This window comes from Pavona decussata, unplaced genomic scaffold, assembly GCF_977016875.1.
Source record: "Pavona decussata unplaced genomic scaffold, jaPavDecu1.1 SCAFFOLD_27, whole genome shotgun sequence".
In the NCBI taxonomy this organism is placed as follows: domain Eukaryota; kingdom Metazoa; phylum Cnidaria; class Anthozoa; order Scleractinia; family Agariciidae; genus Pavona; species Pavona decussata.
In genome coordinates this window covers 2,387,253-2,406,003 of record NW_028145450.1, presented here as the reverse complement: position 1 = coordinate 2,406,003, position 18,751 = coordinate 2,387,253, and the positions used below count along the sequence as shown (strand labels likewise).

General features: G+C 39.7%; 1 protein-coding gene and 1 long non-coding RNA gene across 2 annotated transcripts; both read right to left on the bottom strand.

The window, feature by feature from the left end:
* Window positions 1–322: 322 nt before the first annotated feature.
* On the bottom strand, window positions 323–1,931 carry LOC146485310 (uncharacterized). Its single transcript, XM_085103562.1, has 2 exons — window positions 1,842–1,931; window positions 323–967 (listed from the first exon to the last, which is right to left on the bottom strand). The coding sequence occupies exon 2, from the start codon at window positions 809–811 to the stop codon at window positions 323–325; it is 489 nt and encodes a 162-aa protein (XP_084959688.1). The 5' UTR covers window positions 812–967; window positions 1,842–1,931.
* Window positions 1,932–12,327: 10,396 nt separating this feature from the next.
* Window positions 12,328–17,907, bottom strand: LOC146485309 (uncharacterized). The gene is made up of 4 exons (XR_014863449.1): window positions 17,825–17,907; window positions 14,460–14,534; window positions 13,346–13,444; window positions 12,328–12,659 (listed from the first exon to the last, which is right to left on the bottom strand). It is a non-coding gene; the product is annotated as an uncharacterized LOC146485309 (long non-coding RNA).
* Between the last annotated feature and the right edge of the window lie 844 nt (window positions 17,908–18,751).

Below are 18,751 nucleotides of genomic sequence, written 5' to 3'. Positions count from 1 at the left end.
CGTATTTTTCCTTTAATTGGGGCTTTATTATCTCTGAAAAATGCATGGTTACCTCCAATTTTCTTTTTGAATGCCAAGAGCACTTGCTAAGTTTTGCTTTCTCCGCATAGTTTTACACGTAAAACGCGAAAAAATATATCCTTGTATTAGTAGGCACCACCCATAGGAGACCTGAGTATCTCGAGATGCGCAGAACGTATGCACAGTAACAAAAGTAGGCACCTTCCCAGTCTGAAATGTCAGCCGTCTCCTCCCCCTAACCCACAGGGGCCCCTGTGGGTTAGGGGGAGGAGACGGCTGACATTTCAGACTAGCACCGTCCTTAAAGAACCCAAAGATTAAGAGAGTACTTGTGAGATGAAGATTTAGGTGGCACAGTTCCGAAATCATATTTTTCATCTTGATTACTGAAAGCGCCCTTATTAGCCTCTGTTACCCCGATCCCGTGATCAGCACGTGCACAACCTTTTCCTCCTCCGCCAATCATCATCACAGAACCGTCTCCTTCTTTATAGTCACACCAGAAGTCGATCTTGTTGGCTCTTTGGATATCACCGTTGCATCTTGCTTGTTGAAAGCCGTTGGTTGTTTGATATTGGCCTTCGTATTTCACGGTGCAGGAGCCGAGACACCTGTCACTGGCCCAAATGGCGCCATTTCTGAAGTTACCGTAGCTTGTGATTTTCGATCTGAATGTCTGCCCACCCAGACAATTACCTGTGGTCTGCAACAGAGCGGTGTGCTGAGAGTCATCACTGCGCGTGATCTTGAACTTATTGCCGCTGACCAGCCAGAACGCCGGTGAGATCATGTCAGTGTTGCTCGACGGGTCGGTTAGTTCTCCAGTTGCCACACTCCTATCATACCACCATCCCCCATTCTTCTACATCCAGTGTTTGGCGTCATTGTTTGAGAATCGAGCGACGAGAGTCCAACCTTTGCCATCAGCCGCCATGTGGCAGTATACCTGGGAATTAAATATACTTCTCAGATCTAGAGTGACTCAGTTGTTTTAAGAGAAAGTAAGGGACAGAGAAGAAAACTAGGGGCGTTGACTGAGATATGTGAATTTCACTTAATTTATTTTTAGACGTCGTCCAAACGGAAGTTGGTTTCCCGAGACGTCTGCAAACGGTCAGTGTGTCGTCACAAGAAGAGTCAATGGAGCGTGTCAACGTCGCATTGTGTAATGGCAGCGGTTGACTATTCAGTATTGTTTTCCTATAAGTGGCATATACAGGCTTCTAGATACGTTTGCGGAGGTCTCGGGAAAGAGACTTTCTTTACGACGTCTAAAAATAGCTTAAGCGCAATTTACACATCAGAAGGCCTATACTGGGGATCTCCCTCTCTCTCTCATTATTTTCTCTTGGTTGTATGCATATTGCAATTTCCATACCTTTTGTTGACAAATATCCAGGCCGACGTTTTAAAATAACTCCATACGATGCAATCCGACTATTACAGCACCGAAAGGGAATCGTTTCCTCCAAGGATACAAGTTTGAATAAATTAAGAAACTCACACTGCTCAAACGAGTGTCTAGGAGAAGGGGAGGGGGTGGTAGAGTGGGGTGTGTGGGCGTGAGTGTGTAGGGGGGGGGGAGGGAGGGTGAAGTGGATTATAATTTTTCTCCTGCTTTTCTTAATATCATAAAAATGACGCAATTTGGTATGGTAATAAAGGGTTCGCTGAAATTGCTGTTACCATGGCAACCAAATTTTTTATTGGCAGGTTTTTCGGAGATCGAAAAATATCAATAACCACCACATATTTGCCTCTCAGAAAACTAAAGAATTTACTTTTCCCGTTAAAACATATATTGTACTCTTCAATCTCACCTGAAATACGTTAGGGTAAACGGTTAGTTGGTAAATTCCACTAGTTTCCTTTGAATGGTTTCTCAGCAGATCATCGCAAGATTCTCTGTCTTTGAGATAAAATACAAATTATCTTAACGAGACAATAAAACGTAGTCTCCCTCGCAGCCGTTCTGTGCCTTGTCACGCAACGCTCCTTCGAGAGAGTCGCGTGACGAGACACAGAACGGCTGCGAGGGAGACTATAAAACGTAGAGACATTCAACATGGGCTGATCTGATATGACGTGAAATTATGTTAGCCACTAAAAATAACACAAGGGAACAAAAAAAGGATTAAAGAATAACAAAATTATCTAAATGGCAATGGTAATGCATTTAAAATACTGCACATAGCACATAGTCTCATGGCGGTTTACAATTCTTCTGTGGGGTGAAATCAGATGTCAGCATGTAGAGGCGCCACTGAAAGCCGCTATGAGTCAATATTTTGATCTCACCCACCCAACCCACTCAATATACAACAGCTAGACATTGCTTTTATTCAAAAAAGTAAATTCAAAATATAGTTGTAATTATCACATCAGACATCTTGAGCAGGAAATGGGAGTTCATGGTAATTGTTCCATAGCTGATAAATGTTTGGAAAAGGAATAACTGGCAATTTTTTTGGCTTCAGCCTCAGTAAACAGGCGTTGTTTTGCGGTATCGCCAATCGGTCTTCCGAGCAAAAAAAAAAAAAGAAAAAAAAAAAAAGACAATTTTGCGGAGTGGCCCAGACGTGGTACCATGACGCACGTTCCTATTGGCCTCTACTTGCAGAGGAGGGAGAGTGGAGATACACTGCTGAATAGGTCCATAAGGTTTTGAGTTCCATGTGCTCTACCCTCCCCTTCCCTTAGGGCCACATAAAAAAATAAATAAAATAAAACAAAGCATAAACGAGGTCAAAAGGTGTGGTACCGGCGATTGAACATCTTTATAGCAGTGCATCCGCAGCATTTCTCCCTCTACCATCACGATTTGTATTTATTTGCACACCTATGAATAGCTTTATAGCTTTATAACATCATTTTGGCTTCTCTAATTATATACTTGACAAAACACCAAAGAGATCGCAGAAATACGTTTCTAGTTGATTGATCAGCTATCTCGTGATGACTCCCTTATTGGCATTACATTAAATACGGTACTTGATTAGACATTTTCTGATAGAGGTAGCAATTTTTGGTGGAGCCTTTTGATAGCAGAACCTCATATATAATCACCTGTGCGTAAACCGTCGCCCGTGTAACCAGGTTTGCAACACCACATATATAAGACCCCTCCGTGTTGATACATGAACTCACATCCTTGACACATTCATGGATACCGCTGGCACACTCGTCGATATCTGTTATTTCTAAACCAGAAGAAGGCAATTGGACAGTATTTACAAAAGGTCTATGTCTCCCCACGCGCATGCCAGCGTTGATGAGAAGCACTTTGAAATCGTTTATCCAATTGTTTTAAAACACCGTTGGAGAGTTTAGGAAGCTGTTATCATATTATCATCTGTTTGAATAGCGTTCATCGAAAGTTAGCTGATAATTTTATATTTGCAAACGTTTTTTTAGCAATTACAGAATCTGTCTGTTGCGATATTTTTGAAAGTTTTTGCAATGGTGGAAAAGCAAAAATCCCATGACGGGTTGTATGCTATTAAGTCAAAACCGGATTTTACTGCGCATGTGAAGAAGCAAGCCAACGCACACGTATGAAAACTCCTCTTATTGGGAAGCGGACGACAATGCAAGCTCTAAATGTAGGGATATGTGTTACTTTGGGTCGACAACTCAATTTAAAAAAGGTGGGTGGCACTAGTTTACAGCATTTTTCAGCACTTATACTTTGAGGGACCAAATGCATGACCGCGCGCCACTTTAAACACGCACTTAGACGGACGATGCTCGACCGAAATACATTTGCTAGCCGGTGGTACACCACCCCGGCGCCTGAATTTCTTTCAGTTGTTTGGTGTAGTGTCCTCAAATGACACTGAAGTGCTCAATACTTTGAAATTAAAATTATGTTGCGCATTGAAAGAAATAATGTGAATAAATGATAGATTTTATTCAGTTAAGGCGGTGCCTACTATAATACAGAAGTGTTTTTGCGTGGTTTATGACTATGTGGGGAAAGCAGATTTTAGCAAGGGCTATTGGAATCCATAAAGAAAATTGGGGGTAACCACGCATTTTTCAGAGATGATTAACCAACAATAATCCAAAAAAGCAGTAAAATATAAAGCAATGTAAAGCGTTTTTTTCCATTTTGAAGCCTTATTATCTCTGAAAACTGCATGGTTACCTCGAATTTTCCTTTTGGATAACAAGAGCACTTGCTACGTTCTGTTTTCTCCGCATAGTTTTAAACCGCGCAAAATAGTCCTGTATTAGTAGCCACCACCCATAGGAAACCCGAGTATCTCTAGACGCGCAGAACGTATGCGCAGTAACAAAAGTAGGCACCGTCCTAAATGACACAGGCTTACTCCGAATACGAAAATCCGAGTTCTCCGACCAGGAGTCGAACTTAAGTTCGACTCCTGTCGGGAGAACACGGATTTTCTTTTTCAAGTATGAAAAATATATATATATCTCTTTATCCTGAAATAAAGTGATCGCTATCGATTCTTGGTTTTCACATGACGTCATAAAAAACTGAAATTCACAACTAAACACAATTTTGGGTTTTTATCTTCATCACATATAAGAAAATCTAAATTTCCATCGGCTAGCTTGTTTTCAGCAGGATAGCATTCTTTGTTTTGAAAATAGAGCAGTTTGAATTTTAGATTTTTGCGCAGTGCGTGACAGAAGGATTGCAGCTCTAAACATGTCACGTACATGAAAACATCGATTCGCCTCGCCTCTGATCAGCTAACATGTAATAGAAGCGTTAATGTCAATGTGTGAAAGTTCAGCAGAGAGAAGAAAGGCTTTGAAATAGCCAAGGTAAACTCCAGATGTTTTTGCTGGTTTCCGGCCGCCATGTTGGTGCCCATCAGACAGGGCACCAACATGGCGTCCCATACTAAACTCTGTAATTTTCCGTGGTACATTTTCTCGAATAACTCGATTAGGAGATATCGCACAGCCCTGTAGCTTTCACACGTTGTTTATGTATCACTCTTCTACAGCATATCAATTTCTTGACTTTATCTATTGAATGGTTAAGGATTCTATTTTTTCACTTGCGTTACGATGTGTGAGGTGAAAACCACCTATAGTTTACTTCACCTTCTGTCTTCATGTTACAGTAAGCTAGTACGGACATTCCTGACCATGTTTTTATGGAATTCAGCCAATATTTGCCACTGGCCGCTTGCCCTCCTTCACTCGCCTTTACTTCTTTGCATGATTCTGCAGGTACTTTAGGAAGGGAACCAATGGGCACTAGAAAGAATTTTGTGTATTTTTGAGTAAAGTCTAAGCAACAACCGTGGACAATAATCCTGCTGGTATACGTTGGATCAATTGTTGATCTGATCGGCTTAACAAATACAAATGATCATAGAGAAGCGGAGACCGATACAACGTAGAATTACGTTTTAGAGTGGTTTGAATTGGCCAGCCGAAATATAGTACACTCTTAAACGTAATTCTACGTTGTACCGCTCTCTACTTCCCTTATTATGTGTATTTTTGAAGTGGATGTACACGTTGGGGATAAAATTAATACTTTCACGGTAAATAAAACCAGGTAAATAATTAATTTATTCCCGAGCCGTTTACGGACCTTGGCTAAATTCCGTTTTCGAACTGATCGGTCTGGCCGGAAAGCGCCCTAATTTCTGGCACCAACTTTGTGGTAGCTACCCTGGCTAAGGTGATAGCACGGAAAAATGAGGAAAAACAAAAGAACAACAACAACAAAAACAAAAGCATGAAGAAAACAAAACAAGAAAAAAATGAGCATTTTGATATTATATTGCATCTTAATTTTACCTCTATTTTTCACTAGTCCATAATAGTATCTGTCCGGGTCAGGACGAAAATAACCAGGCCTGGCCTCCTTGGTGCGATTGTTCAGTTCACACTTCGTTTGGGAAATGACGTAATTGAAGCTTTGGCATATGATGTCATGGTTACAAGCTTCCAAGCACTGTGTTGCGATGGAATTTATCATTTCCTTAAACGTATGCCTTTCAAGTTTCATGCCCAAGATGGAGTATTCGCTTCCACATTGCTGAGTCGCTACTTTGCACAGAACCAGAGCTAGTACCGCGATGATTTGTAAAGGATGTGTGAACACCATTTCTGTTGTTGTTTCTTGGAAAGTCCTTGAACTGAATGATTTGAAATTTATGCGATTAAATCCCTTGTTTTTTCACATATATTTTAAGCTCTTTATCCGCACTGACAATGTTCTTAAGGCTTATTTGCACGGATTTGTTAATCTGGTCGATTTGGCTCAATTTGATAAAGAAAATGAATGGGTGGACGATTCAATTCCGATTTTTGTAAACATCTGTGACAGTACGTACGTGCCATAGAATCTCTTTTGAATCAGGCCGATTCATCACCGCACGGTACACAAACAGGAAAAAAAATCGGTCAAGAAATCGTAATCGGTGTAAATTGGAATTGGCCCATGGAATTGAACCGACTAATCGGGCTGATAAATAGGTCAGTGTAAATTAAAAATGCCAAAAAAAAATAAAAAAAGAAGAAGAAGAAGAAGAAGAAGAAGAAGAAGAAGAAGAAGAAGAAGAAAAAGAAGAAGAAGAAGAAGAAAAAGAAGAAGAAGAAGAAGAAGAAGAAGAAGAAGAAGAAGAAGAAGAAGAAGAAGAAGAAGAAGAAGAAGAAGAAGAAGAAGAAGAAGAAGCAATTAGGTTGATTTCAAGGTACTGGAGATATATTATCCTTTAGACAGTGGCTAATGTGCAAACCTGTGTGCCGCCATTTTGTGACGCTTTGTTTTTGGTGTATTTTATAGCACAGTGCAGCCATAATCTTCACAATGTAACTAAGCTGCGACTTTCCTTTCTATGTATTTCTCGTATATATGCCGGGATCATTTTAACATTGGACAGATTGCATATCAGAATAATGGAGAGGAGAATTAACTCTGCAGTGTATGTTGTAAGACTGTGCTAATCTGAAAGGTGGCAGGAGTCCTTGGAGAATTTCAAAGTCAATTTAAATAATTCATGTATATAAAACATCTAGGAAGTCACCACCGTGAAGGAGGTTTGCAAATGCGATTTTAATTATCACTATAAAATTTGATGAACTTTTAACTTTTAGTTTGAATTTAGATTTAAGATCGGCACATATTAGACCCGGAGGTCTGAAAACAAACAAACGAAAACAAAAATAATAAATAAATAATCAAAGGAAAACAAGCAAACAACATTCATTATTGGAGGTTCCAAGAAGGTTTTCGCCGATCGAAAACTGCGTTTTGTTTTAGAAAAAAAAATTCAGGTTTTCTTCATTGAAAATATTCATTGTTTTCTTAATTAGTTTTCCAAGGGATCAGTTTTAAATTAACTTGTCTTGAGGTGGTGTCACCCTCGCTAGGAATGAATTTATTTTATTTTGTTTATATCAACCTCACACATCTGGTCAGTTCAAGTTAAAAAACAACTCATTCAACTTTACGTTGAATGAATTGAAGTAAACCTCATCGGGTTCTTTTATTTTTCGCAAATTTATAGAACCCTGTATTTTACTGAGATTCTGTCAGACAGATATTTGAAATGTCTTCTTAGAAAAGTCAAAACTTACAAACTCATCAATTTAAGAAAAAAACTGAAAAGAAAACACGCTTAAATATTTGATTACCTCGTAAACTGAAAGATATTTAAAAAAACTGACAAAAAATTGTCTAATTTGCTTGTTTTGAGTAACGACACTATTTTGAAAAAAAAAAAAAAGAAAAAAAAAAAGAAGCAGCTGCATATGCGAGATTCCGAAGACCGTTGTGATGTTATCGGGGATAAGTGCAAATAAAATACACACTCAAACAAAAACTACTGGTACCTTTCTAAGCCAGGCTGTTATTGTTTGCTGGCCAAGTTACGTTCTCAACAAAGCCTGCATGTCAACACTTCTAAGGATACAAAAAATCTGAGAGCGTGTGTACTGATCCTCAGCCTCGCACCACCAGCTCTACCGCTACCTAGCCCTTCTCCTCCCCAGAGCAGCTCGATCCCTGCGCTCCTCTTTATATCCTTCTTATTTTTTCACTCGAACCGAAAGAAGCCTCAGTCTACGGAGGAGAGAGGTTCCAGCCGATTTTGCCGTGCAATCTAAACTCGCTCTAATTAGGCTCCTGTTTACAGGCAAGCTTAAATTTCAAGCCTACATGTGTACCTTTAAAGAAATGTTCTTTAGTCATGTAGCTTTGCTTTGGATAAACCGAATCTTTCCCTCTGATTAGACATCAGCTTTAGGAAATCCATCCGTTATAAGCTGACTCTTTCTTTACAAACAAACAGTAAGACCTCCACGCAAAAAATGAAAGTACGGGTATTTTAGAAGGTGAAAAAAAGAAAAAAAACAAGGTTGTGCAGGTGCAAGTTTAACGCCACATGGTGTCATATGTTGTTACACAGCTTTATAATTTTTGTTGTTTGTCCAATTCCACCCCCACAATCTCGGCTTGCGTAGGCAAATGAATGACCTAAACAGCCTGATCCCTTTCAGAGCGGCTTTCAATTGAGTGCCGAAAATAATTTTGCGTTTGCTTTGGTTTCGCTTAATTTACTACTCTGTGTGATTGGTTGGTAATGCTCGCACCAATTTCTCAGCCAATGAGAAACAAATCTAAAACCAATTGGTGCCTTGCTCGCAAGAGTTTTTCCCGCGCTTGGCGACAGTATTGCGTATTGGCCTCGAATTCTGATTGGCTCATTGCAATGTTTACATCTTCTCTGATTGGTTAGAGTGAATACTTTGAGCTCGGTTTTACGACACTCAAAGGAAAACCGCTCTATTAATAACAGTATAAACATTCTGAATTAGAATGCTAGATTACCATGTGGTACAATATAAATTTAATTGCTTTTGTTTCAGTTTTTCATTTTCCACTTCAGATGAGATCCAACTTTGGTAGTGTTTAGATAGTTTTACTTTTTACATCATTCTACAAATGAAACGGAAATACAGGATCTGGAGGGTTTTTTTTCGTTATCTGTGAAATGAAGAAAATTGAACACACCATCCGAGAAAACATATATTTATATACAATCTAGTCGTGATTCAAGAGAAATTTATATTATATATTTTTTTATGTAAGACTCGCGATTCGTAGTTTCAATAGATAAACGTTCGTAACAATGAGGCCAATACTATTGTCCTGAAACTTCACGTTAATTGAAAGTTGCAGTAGATGTTTTGTTTGTGTGGGAGATCAGCTTGAGATGACAACTATACGCCAACATAGCATAGTTACAGGCGTTTAGATAGTAGAGAGCGCCGCAGCGTAAATTACAATACGTGCGTCTAATGCATCAGTCAATTCTAACAGTGCTCGCCCCCGCACTGACCCCCGATTTTCTGAAAATAAACTGGCAAATGTCCCACGGCCGGGACAGAAAAGTTGTTCAAATGCCCCGGGGTAGTGGCTCAAAAATGTTTATTTTCGTCGTTTCTCGACTTACTTTCAATAAAATCTAAGACAATTCAGGCCAAATGTTGTCCCAGCTTGGTCTTGTTTCTCGTAGTTAGTGTAAAAATAGGGGCATCCTGCAGCTCTAGCGTCCCATTTATGTCATATCTAGACGTATTCAACAAGAAAATGACTGAATTTGCTCCCATGAATTAGCCATTAAAAGAAGCGACAGGGTATCCTACTTACAGCGGTCTTGCTTGCACTGCTCTGAGTTACGGAGGTCTGGCGGCCACTTTTCAAACAAAGAAGCGAAAGTTAGTATGAGGGAGGGAGGGAAGGGAACTAAAAGCGGCCAGAAGGAGTTTAGAGTTCAGGTAAAACAGGCGTAGTAGGAGAGGACAATGAGACATGTTGGGAAAAGCTGTCTGCTTCAGCGGACTGACAATGAATTCATGGTTGAGTCTCTTTTATAGTCACTATGGGTAAGACCACTGTAAATAGTGTGATGGTCAAATGCCCCGGGGGGGATAGGCACAGCTAGAATTGACTGATGTATAGACAGTAAAGGAAGGAATTGGAAAAATCCCAGATGCACCGCAATTTTCTTTGCGCCGCTCCCTACTTTGTGGGCAGCAGCGTTCCTGGTAGTTTGCCACGCCTTCTGATTCCTAAGATCCCATCATTTTTATTCTCCTGGAATCGGCAAGTAATTCATGGTAAGGTAACATATAGTTACCCACATAACCTCAACTCTAACCCCAACCGTAACCTAACCCTAACCCTAACTCTAATCCTCCATATAGTCACCCTTATCTTACCATGTATTATTTACCCTGGAATCCGACAATACGATTAAGCCAAGGTCTTTGCAATGTAGTTTGGTGCAACTTCGCGTATCTAAGCGTAGATAAAGCGTGCAACTCTGTAGTCTTTAACTGAATGTGCAGATTATTATATTCATAGTTATATATTGTTTCAATTGTTCTCTGTTGCAAAATTTGAACCTATATATATCAAGTAGGTGGACTGTGTCTCTTAGCGTTATACAAAAGCCGGTTTAGATAAAAGTCTTGGCATTTTTAGCGAGCTTTCACTTTACTTTTAGTTAGTCTGAGTAACTTTTACCATTTCCTTTGCTGTTGTTGTTGTTGTTGGGTTCAGTTTGGCTGCATTGACTTTGGAGGGGGACATAAGAGATTAAAAAAAAAAACAACAACAACGTTAAATCGAGGGGTTTACGGTTCTGCGCATGTCCATGATTCAAAATACTTTTTCGCCTTTGCTCGCTATGACCCAAGCCTGTTTAATTTTAGACTACGAGTAGTCTTCCATTTTTCCTCAGGGATAGTAGGGCAAGCGAAACGCGAGCGCGCGTGAAAATCACCCCACGCGAGAAAAGGCGACACGCGGTGGGGAGAGAGAAAAATGATATTTCTCTCTCCCCGCCGCGTGTCGCCTTTTCTCGCGTGGGGTGATTTTCACGCGCGCTCGCGTTTCGCTCGCCCTACTATCCCGGAGGAAAAATTGGGGACTACTCGTAGTCTAGTTTAATTTAATCCGTTGTTTATGAACCATTCGGAAGGGAATAGGTAACTCGAGTGGTAATTTTTTAATATGATTACGTTATTTCGCATGCAAATAAGTGTAAACACATCAACCGAAGAATAAATCCTACGGGTCAACGCTAAATTCAATATCGACAATATGATAACATTTTATTAACATTTTCTGTGAATTTTGGTCATTTTGCTTGGACTAATGAAAGAATGTGATTACTGAAGTACATGTGAGTGGGAATTTTAAGGCCATAAAGTTGATAAGAAAGAGAAAAAAGTATTTAGATTCATGCTCATGTGCTGAAATGTGAACCCCTTCCTTTAACAACAAAATAAAACAAAACAAAACGAAACAAAAGCGCCCCCTTGCCCGTTATAGTATTTGTATTGTCTTCATTATATTTTGTTTTCTTTAAAATCTTTGTCTTTACTGTCCTGTGCCCATCTTGCAGTTGTGTGCATAGTAAGGCCTGAATTTAGGCCACTATGATACAAACCTAAGTACTCTTCCGATTCGAAAATCATGTTGTTCTTAGATGTTAACTTGTTACATTTACCGTAGTATCAAGTAATTCATGGTAAGGTGCCATATAGTCACCCACATAACGTTAACCCTAACCTCCATATAGTCACCCTTTCTTTACCATGAAGTATATGCCCAGGTTTGTATCATTTAAAACGAAGACAACTCTAACTTCGCTTGCGCTCAAAGACCAGCTCACTGAGCACGCAACTGTAAAATAGCCTGAAATAATTTTGTTATCACATTTATTGACCTATGCTAAGAAAGATCAGATATCTGAGAAATATTTTTGTTAATGTATCTGATTTGCGCTATTATGAACTGAGAAATTCCACAATTTCTTTGCATATCCCCAGACGACAAAATTCAGTGCAATGCAGAGGAATTGTCCTCTGGAACAAGGTCACTACAGAAGCAAGAGCCGTAAGGGCTAAACACGTTCAAAACATACATATACCCTCTTTTAAATAAACAAATGTATAGTTTATGTAACTTAAACACAGGTTTGTTCATGGCATAAGGTAGTCATATTTATCGACTGCAACTGTATAAGTAATAAGTAGATGTACTAAATTATATATCACGGCTTTTTAGACGACCATTATCTTTAATTAATCTAATCTTCCCGTACAAGTGCACTCGTCAAACTTCATTGGAGTAGCCTTTCAAAACAACAATAAGGTTAACGTATCGGGTTTGAACGCGTTTAGCCCTTCCGGCTCTTACTTTTGTAGTGGCCTTGTTCTACACGAGGTACGAGGTATTTGTTATGTTCTCATAATTTTAATCAGAAAGCGTGCAAAGCAAGGCATTGAAAAGATAGGATGTTCAAGGTTAGCCATGTTCATTTTATTTAGTTAAGAACACAAGTAATACAACCGTTGGTCATTGAATTTATGCAATCACATGCAACTCACTAAAGCTTTTACTTAATCTGTCTTGGACACGTTCCTGATATGAGCCCAATAGAAAACTGTGTAAAATGGAAATCGTCATCCTTAACTGCGTACTCGCAGGCATCAGTTGTTTGGTTTCTAGCACACTCGACACGTCCTCTTGCAGTTGAAGAGCAGGAACATTTTAAAGACTGAAAACCCTCGATCGAAACATATTGATTGATACTGGTAGCAGTTTCGGCTGTCGATCCAATCCTGGCAACCTGACAGAGGTTAGAGAAAATGCAAGTTAAACGTTGTTTTGTGTCCCCACGTTAATATTCTCATGATCAAAATATTATTGCGTCATATTTGTACCATCATTTATTTCTTGTGACCTATAGCTAAGCTCTCAGAACCTAGAAGTTCATCTTCGACTCTGTATTACCGTACCGATCCGTCGAGACTGAAAATTTCGCTTAAAAAGTTGTTCTGGCAACGTGGCGCCAACGCTTCCCTACTCAGCTCTGCATAGTGAGGTCAAGGAAAAAACAAAAAAAGACAAATTTCAGTCAGGCCGAAACTCAATCGCTGACTCGCTCTCATCAATCAATCAATCAAACAATCAATCAATCGATCAATCAATAGCCAGTCAGTCAAGCAGTTAATATATTCAGTAATCAATTTGTTAATAAATCAAACAATATCTCATTCAGTCAGTCAGTCAGTCAGTCAGTCAGTCAGCCAGCCAGCCAGCCAAACAATTAGTTAATCGGTCAATCAATCAATCAATCAATCAATCAATCAATCAATCAATCAATCAATCAATCAATCAATCAATCAATCAATCAATCAATTAGTTTGTTAGCAGCGGTAAAGTCAAACAGTCCGAGAACCATTCAGTCTGTTAATCGATCAGTGAGACAAAAAGTCAATAATTCAATAACGCAATCATTAATGTGTCACTTACGACATGACCGACAGCAATTGTCCAGCATGTAAGGAGGATTATTGGCACACTCGCCAGATTGAGCCCATGAGGCGCAATTGGAATTACGGTCCATGCATCCTGTTTAAAAAAATGGCTCAAATTATCTTATGCACCCTATCTACAAAACTGTTTCCGCGAGAGAAGAGGACTGGAAGGTTTTGAGCTTAAAAATCAAATTAAAGGCAGAGTAGTCCTTGGAATCCTTCAGGGGATATTTATGTTCAGTCGATATTTGCATACAGCTTTCCTGGACTCAGTGTGCTTGTAACTGAAGAAACGCCGTATTGCAGTAAACAATTAACTTGTTTGTCTAAATTCTCCTTCTCTCTTTCTCTGTTTCTCTGTCTCTGTATGTCTGTCTGTTTAACTTCCTGCCTGCCTGTCTGTCTGTCTTTCTGTCTGTCTTTCTGTCTGTCTGTCTGTCTGTCTATCTGTCTGTGGTGTCTCTTTCTCTCCGTTCAACAGGTTTAGCTTCCTCATTGTCTTATTCAGGGATTGAAAGTAGTGCAATTTTGTATTTTTAACTATCACGCCTGGACATTTTTTATCCCTACCTCCTCTTCTTTTCTTTCGACAGATTAAACAAAACACATAGCTTTGACTCGGATTAGATAACAGTGGTCGGTAACCATACGGGGTTGTTTTTTCGGACTGAAATCTTTTGTGTGAGAATTTGAACACACACACACACCTAACACGTTTTGAGATGCATATGCTAGCAGAAAAGAGCCACACTGTAAACGTTCAATAATTGCATTTAGCAATAAGGATGATGCAAGTTGTTTCTTAACGACAGTGTGAGCCACACAGGATACTTGCTCCTGAACTAACAAAACTTCGCGCTAGTAAGCCTTGTTAAATTATGGAAGGTGATCAAAAATGTTGAGATATCATTCAAACAGAAAAAAAGACAAAAAATTTCCGGTCATGTCTGTTGCTAGAATACTTTCTTCCCCCCCCCCCCCCCCCTCTCCCCTCTCCAAGCTTGGTTTTTGTCTTGACCCTATACCACACTTGGGAGCCTCCTTGAACAGTGTTATTTCTAAAAAGAGTCATTTAAATACATTGTGCGTGGGATACATTTGTAACATACCTATGACCGCAGCAGATGCAACTGCAGGTAGTACAAGCACTAGAACCATCATCAACCTTAAATCCATCTTTTATTCTGTCAATTTGGAAAGGACAAGAGAAACGGGTTACATCATCATCATCATCATCATCATCATCATCGTCATGACGTTACAATGACGACGATAATGACGATTATGATAATTGTCATTGTCACAATCAATTAGTAGCAACTACTGAATGTTAGAAAATATTTCTATCGATGTAAACACCTTTGATCCAATGGTGGCTTTCTACCATGAACTATTTACTAAATTATACATTGCAATAACTGTCAACTTCCGTGCGCTGATTTGCTCGTCTAAAAGAGTACAGCTAATAAATATTACGTCACATGTAACGGCTCCCTTGTCAAAAAAAAAAAAAATCGACGGTAGTTTTCTATGGTTTATACTCTCATAGACCATAAAATGACACCATAAAATATTCAAAGTGAAACCACTCGCCTGTGGAACGTTCCACTTGAGTTTGGAACACTTTCTGATGTCATTTTATGGTCTATAAGAGTACAGACCGCATGAAATATTGCCGTCGATTTGTTAACTGATAGCACCCGAGGCTAAAATTATGGCGCGATAGCAACTCACTGACAGCCGAGAAAGCAAGCTCAAAATTTGAACAATCATAAATCGGTGGTCTTGTGATTCATCTGACGTCATCTCCACTTTCTTGGTCGTATTTAACAACTTAAAACCATTTCCCCCTCTATTAACAATAACGCGTAAAATGAACGAGGCAGCCTCAAACAGGACAAACAGGATATTGTGTTTTATGGTTACCATGGTGCTACAGACAATATCAAACGGGATCTTAGCTTATAAAACGTATATCAAATAGAAGAAAGATCCTCGCAGTCAGGACGCAACTTAAAGTGCCCCTAACCCTTCAATTTGTTTTCTTTTGGTAAATTTCCATATCTGTGAAGAACTCATTTTCGAAATTTTTTTTTTAGAAATATTGAATCCTGTTTCTTTTTACGAGCGCTAAAAGTTACTGAAATTTTTAGATTTTTGCGCGCTTTAAGCCCCGCAACAACCTAAATTCGTCGTCGTGTGTTTGCGGTTCTCCATAAACTTCCCACCGATCCGCAGGAAATTTCACGTCCTAGTCGTGCAGTGTCAAGTGCGTTGCACGTGCAGAGTTTTTGTTTTTGTTATTAAACCTATTATTTTCTTGATGTTGCTCAGGGTCCCTCCTGTTTGTATTTTATGGTCTCAATTTGTCTTTATAATCGCGCGTACAGTTTGGAGGTATAATAGCTTTAACTTAGTCCTATCTTGTAACCTTTTAGTGTATTTTGAAAGAGAGACATTAACCATGTTAAAAAGTACTTTCGCATTCCTCAGTACGGAACTAAAAGGAAAATTGTAAATTGTTGATTGTAATACAGAATGTTCAAACAGTTGCGTATATTGAGGAAAAAAGTCTTAGAAAAGTATGTGGAATGTTAGAGGCGCTGAAAAAATGGAGTATGAAAAAAAAACTTCTTTTTATAAGTTTTGTCTTGTTCTAGGCACGTACGGACAGAGATAATGCGTATACAACAATTTAGCCTATCGTTTTGTGAACGCTACGATATATTCTAACACATATGAGATAATGAGATACCTACAGCCAGTGGTATACCTGGCGGTTTTGTACGCCGATTTGATCATTGATTTGATTACGGCAATGTGGCAGTTTTGAGAAGACGTGATAAAATTGCCCAACCTGATGGGTTGGCTTTACTGGAATGACAGGTATGACCGTAGAAAATTGTGGGAACGGGCAGACTTAGCGAATGACGGCGAATTCAATCGCCGATATCTGATATGCCAGATATTGGCGAAAATCGCAATTTGCTGCACCGGCCGACCACACCTGGCGATTTTCGCCGATCGGCGTATAAAATCGCTAAATGTGTCGTTGGCTTAAAGGCGTTGCTCAGCAGCTGGTTAGAAATGTCGTTACTTTTGCAAATTATATTTAATCCATCATCCACGGGGAAAAACAAGCACGATATTTGAGGGGCGAGTCGCCCACGCGAGCCGGAAGGCAAGGGAAAAGAGTTTCTCTTTTCGCTCGCTTTCCAGCGCCCTCGGGGTACCCTGCCGTTCGCGCGCGGGACTCAAACGATTCGAATTTTGTGCTTGCTCAGTTGTTTGCGTTCTACCCCTGGTTTTCGAGTAAAAGAGAAACTGCTCGCAGTCTATTTGGAGATTAACATTGGCAATAATCCGTTTGACCGATACGATGGCAGTCAGGAATACTTAGATTCCTTTTATTGAATATTTCCTATTTAGTGATTTTTTTTTCACTTTTTCGTCATGCGTTCATCGCTTACCCTGAGGAAGGATACAGCCAAAACGTCCTGTTCTGCGAGAAACAAATTTACACGCCGCAAACAAATTTCTAGCCAGAGTATCAAGAGAGTCCTCTTGACTACAAAGCCTTTTTCTATTAATATTTCCTGTTTCAAACGTCGTGCTACTGCCGTGCCGAGCTTAAATCGGCAATTTGACCCGGCAGTAGCACGGCAGCGGTTTCAAACGTTAAATTTAATTCAGTCGCGCCCAATTCTAAAATAAAGAAATGCATAGAACGAGCAAATTAACCCAAAATACATTAAAATGATTTATGAAGTTAGGTCGGCACGTCAATAGCACGCCGTTTGAAACCAAATCGCGCAACTGCCGTGCGGCACAATAGGGCCTGCCGTGCCACTGCCGTGCTAAATAGTCGTGCCGAACTTAATTCAGCCTGCCGAACTAAATGGTTTCAAACGTCGTGCTACTGCCGTGTTTAAGTCGAATTAAATTCTTGGATTTAGTTCGGCACGGCAGTAGCGCGACGTTTGGAACAGGCCTTTGTCTTTTCTCTTCCATTCTTATTAAGGATGTCATGCCGTGCGTGTGAGTAATGGCTTGCCTAAGCTCGTTCTGCTGGGCAAAGAATCAACACAACCAGGATTGGACCAAATGGCCATGAGCACAGGCTCGTGAACGCTGTAATTAAAAATGTGTACGGTTTCAGGTGAAAAGTATTGAAAGCTCGCGATCAAGATCAAGAGCTAATCAACGCACGAAAGAATGACATAAAACGAGAACTTTTCAGCCAGAAAGTGTAGTTCTCATCTTGCCATGCAACGGAAAAAAAAAAATAATAATAATAATTACCGCCACGCGGTACGAAAATACTTCAAGGCTTAAAAACGAAACAAACGAGCGGGAAAAATTGTAAATAAACGTAGTAGGGGCACATAATTTCAAACAAAAGAACTAGCAAGACACGATAGAGATCAAAAGAGGGTGTGAGGTAGGGGGATCCTTGTATTCGTTAAAGGCTTACCTTAAAAGAGCAAAAGCACGTCCTCATCCGCTGGTAAACCGAGACGAATGACTACATCATGATCATCTTGATCATATAACCGATGCAAATTCGTGTAGGGGGCTACCTTATCTCAATTACTTCCTCCCCATGTCCGAGGACCCAGGACCACTCGGACCAATTAACTGCTGAGAAAAGGCGGGAAAAGATATATAGTTTCTGTTTGAAGGCAAATATTGATGTACTTTAAAGTGGTTCACAACAGTTTCCGGTACTGAAAGTGAGAAGTGATCATCGCAGTGAATTTTCCAATTTATGCAATTGGAAATTAGAAGCCTGAAAAAAATCCAGGCTTCAACGGGATTCGAAACCGTGACCTCCGCGTTACCGGTGCGATGCTCTACCAACTGAGCTATGAAGCCACACATTGAATCCCGTTGAAGCCTGAATTTTTTTCAGGCTTCTAATTTCCAATTGCATCAATTGGAAAATTCACTGCGATGATCACTTCTCACTTTCATCTACATCCGCATTTCATATATGAATCATTTCATATACTTTACATCAGTTTCCAGTACTTTCCATCAATACTAGCATTTTTTTTTTATCTGAGCAAGACCTGAGTTGATACTGCAATAATGGTTAAGAAACAAATCTTTAATCACTTGTCATGGTCATTTTCTGGAGTAGAAATTAAAGGAAGGCAAAAGTAAATGCTAGTGGTATACGCAGGATCTGTGTGAAATCTAACCAGCCAAGTATAAACATACAAATGAAGTAATCAAGGCTGATACTACGTAGAGAGCTGTACATAAAGGCCCGTTTAAACGGTTTCAACAATTGGTTTAACATGCATTCAACGCTTTGTTGAAGCAAATGTTGGGGGCGTTTGAACAGGTCGTTCAACATCGTTCAGTTCAGTTGAAAGCGTAAAAAATGTTGAAAGCT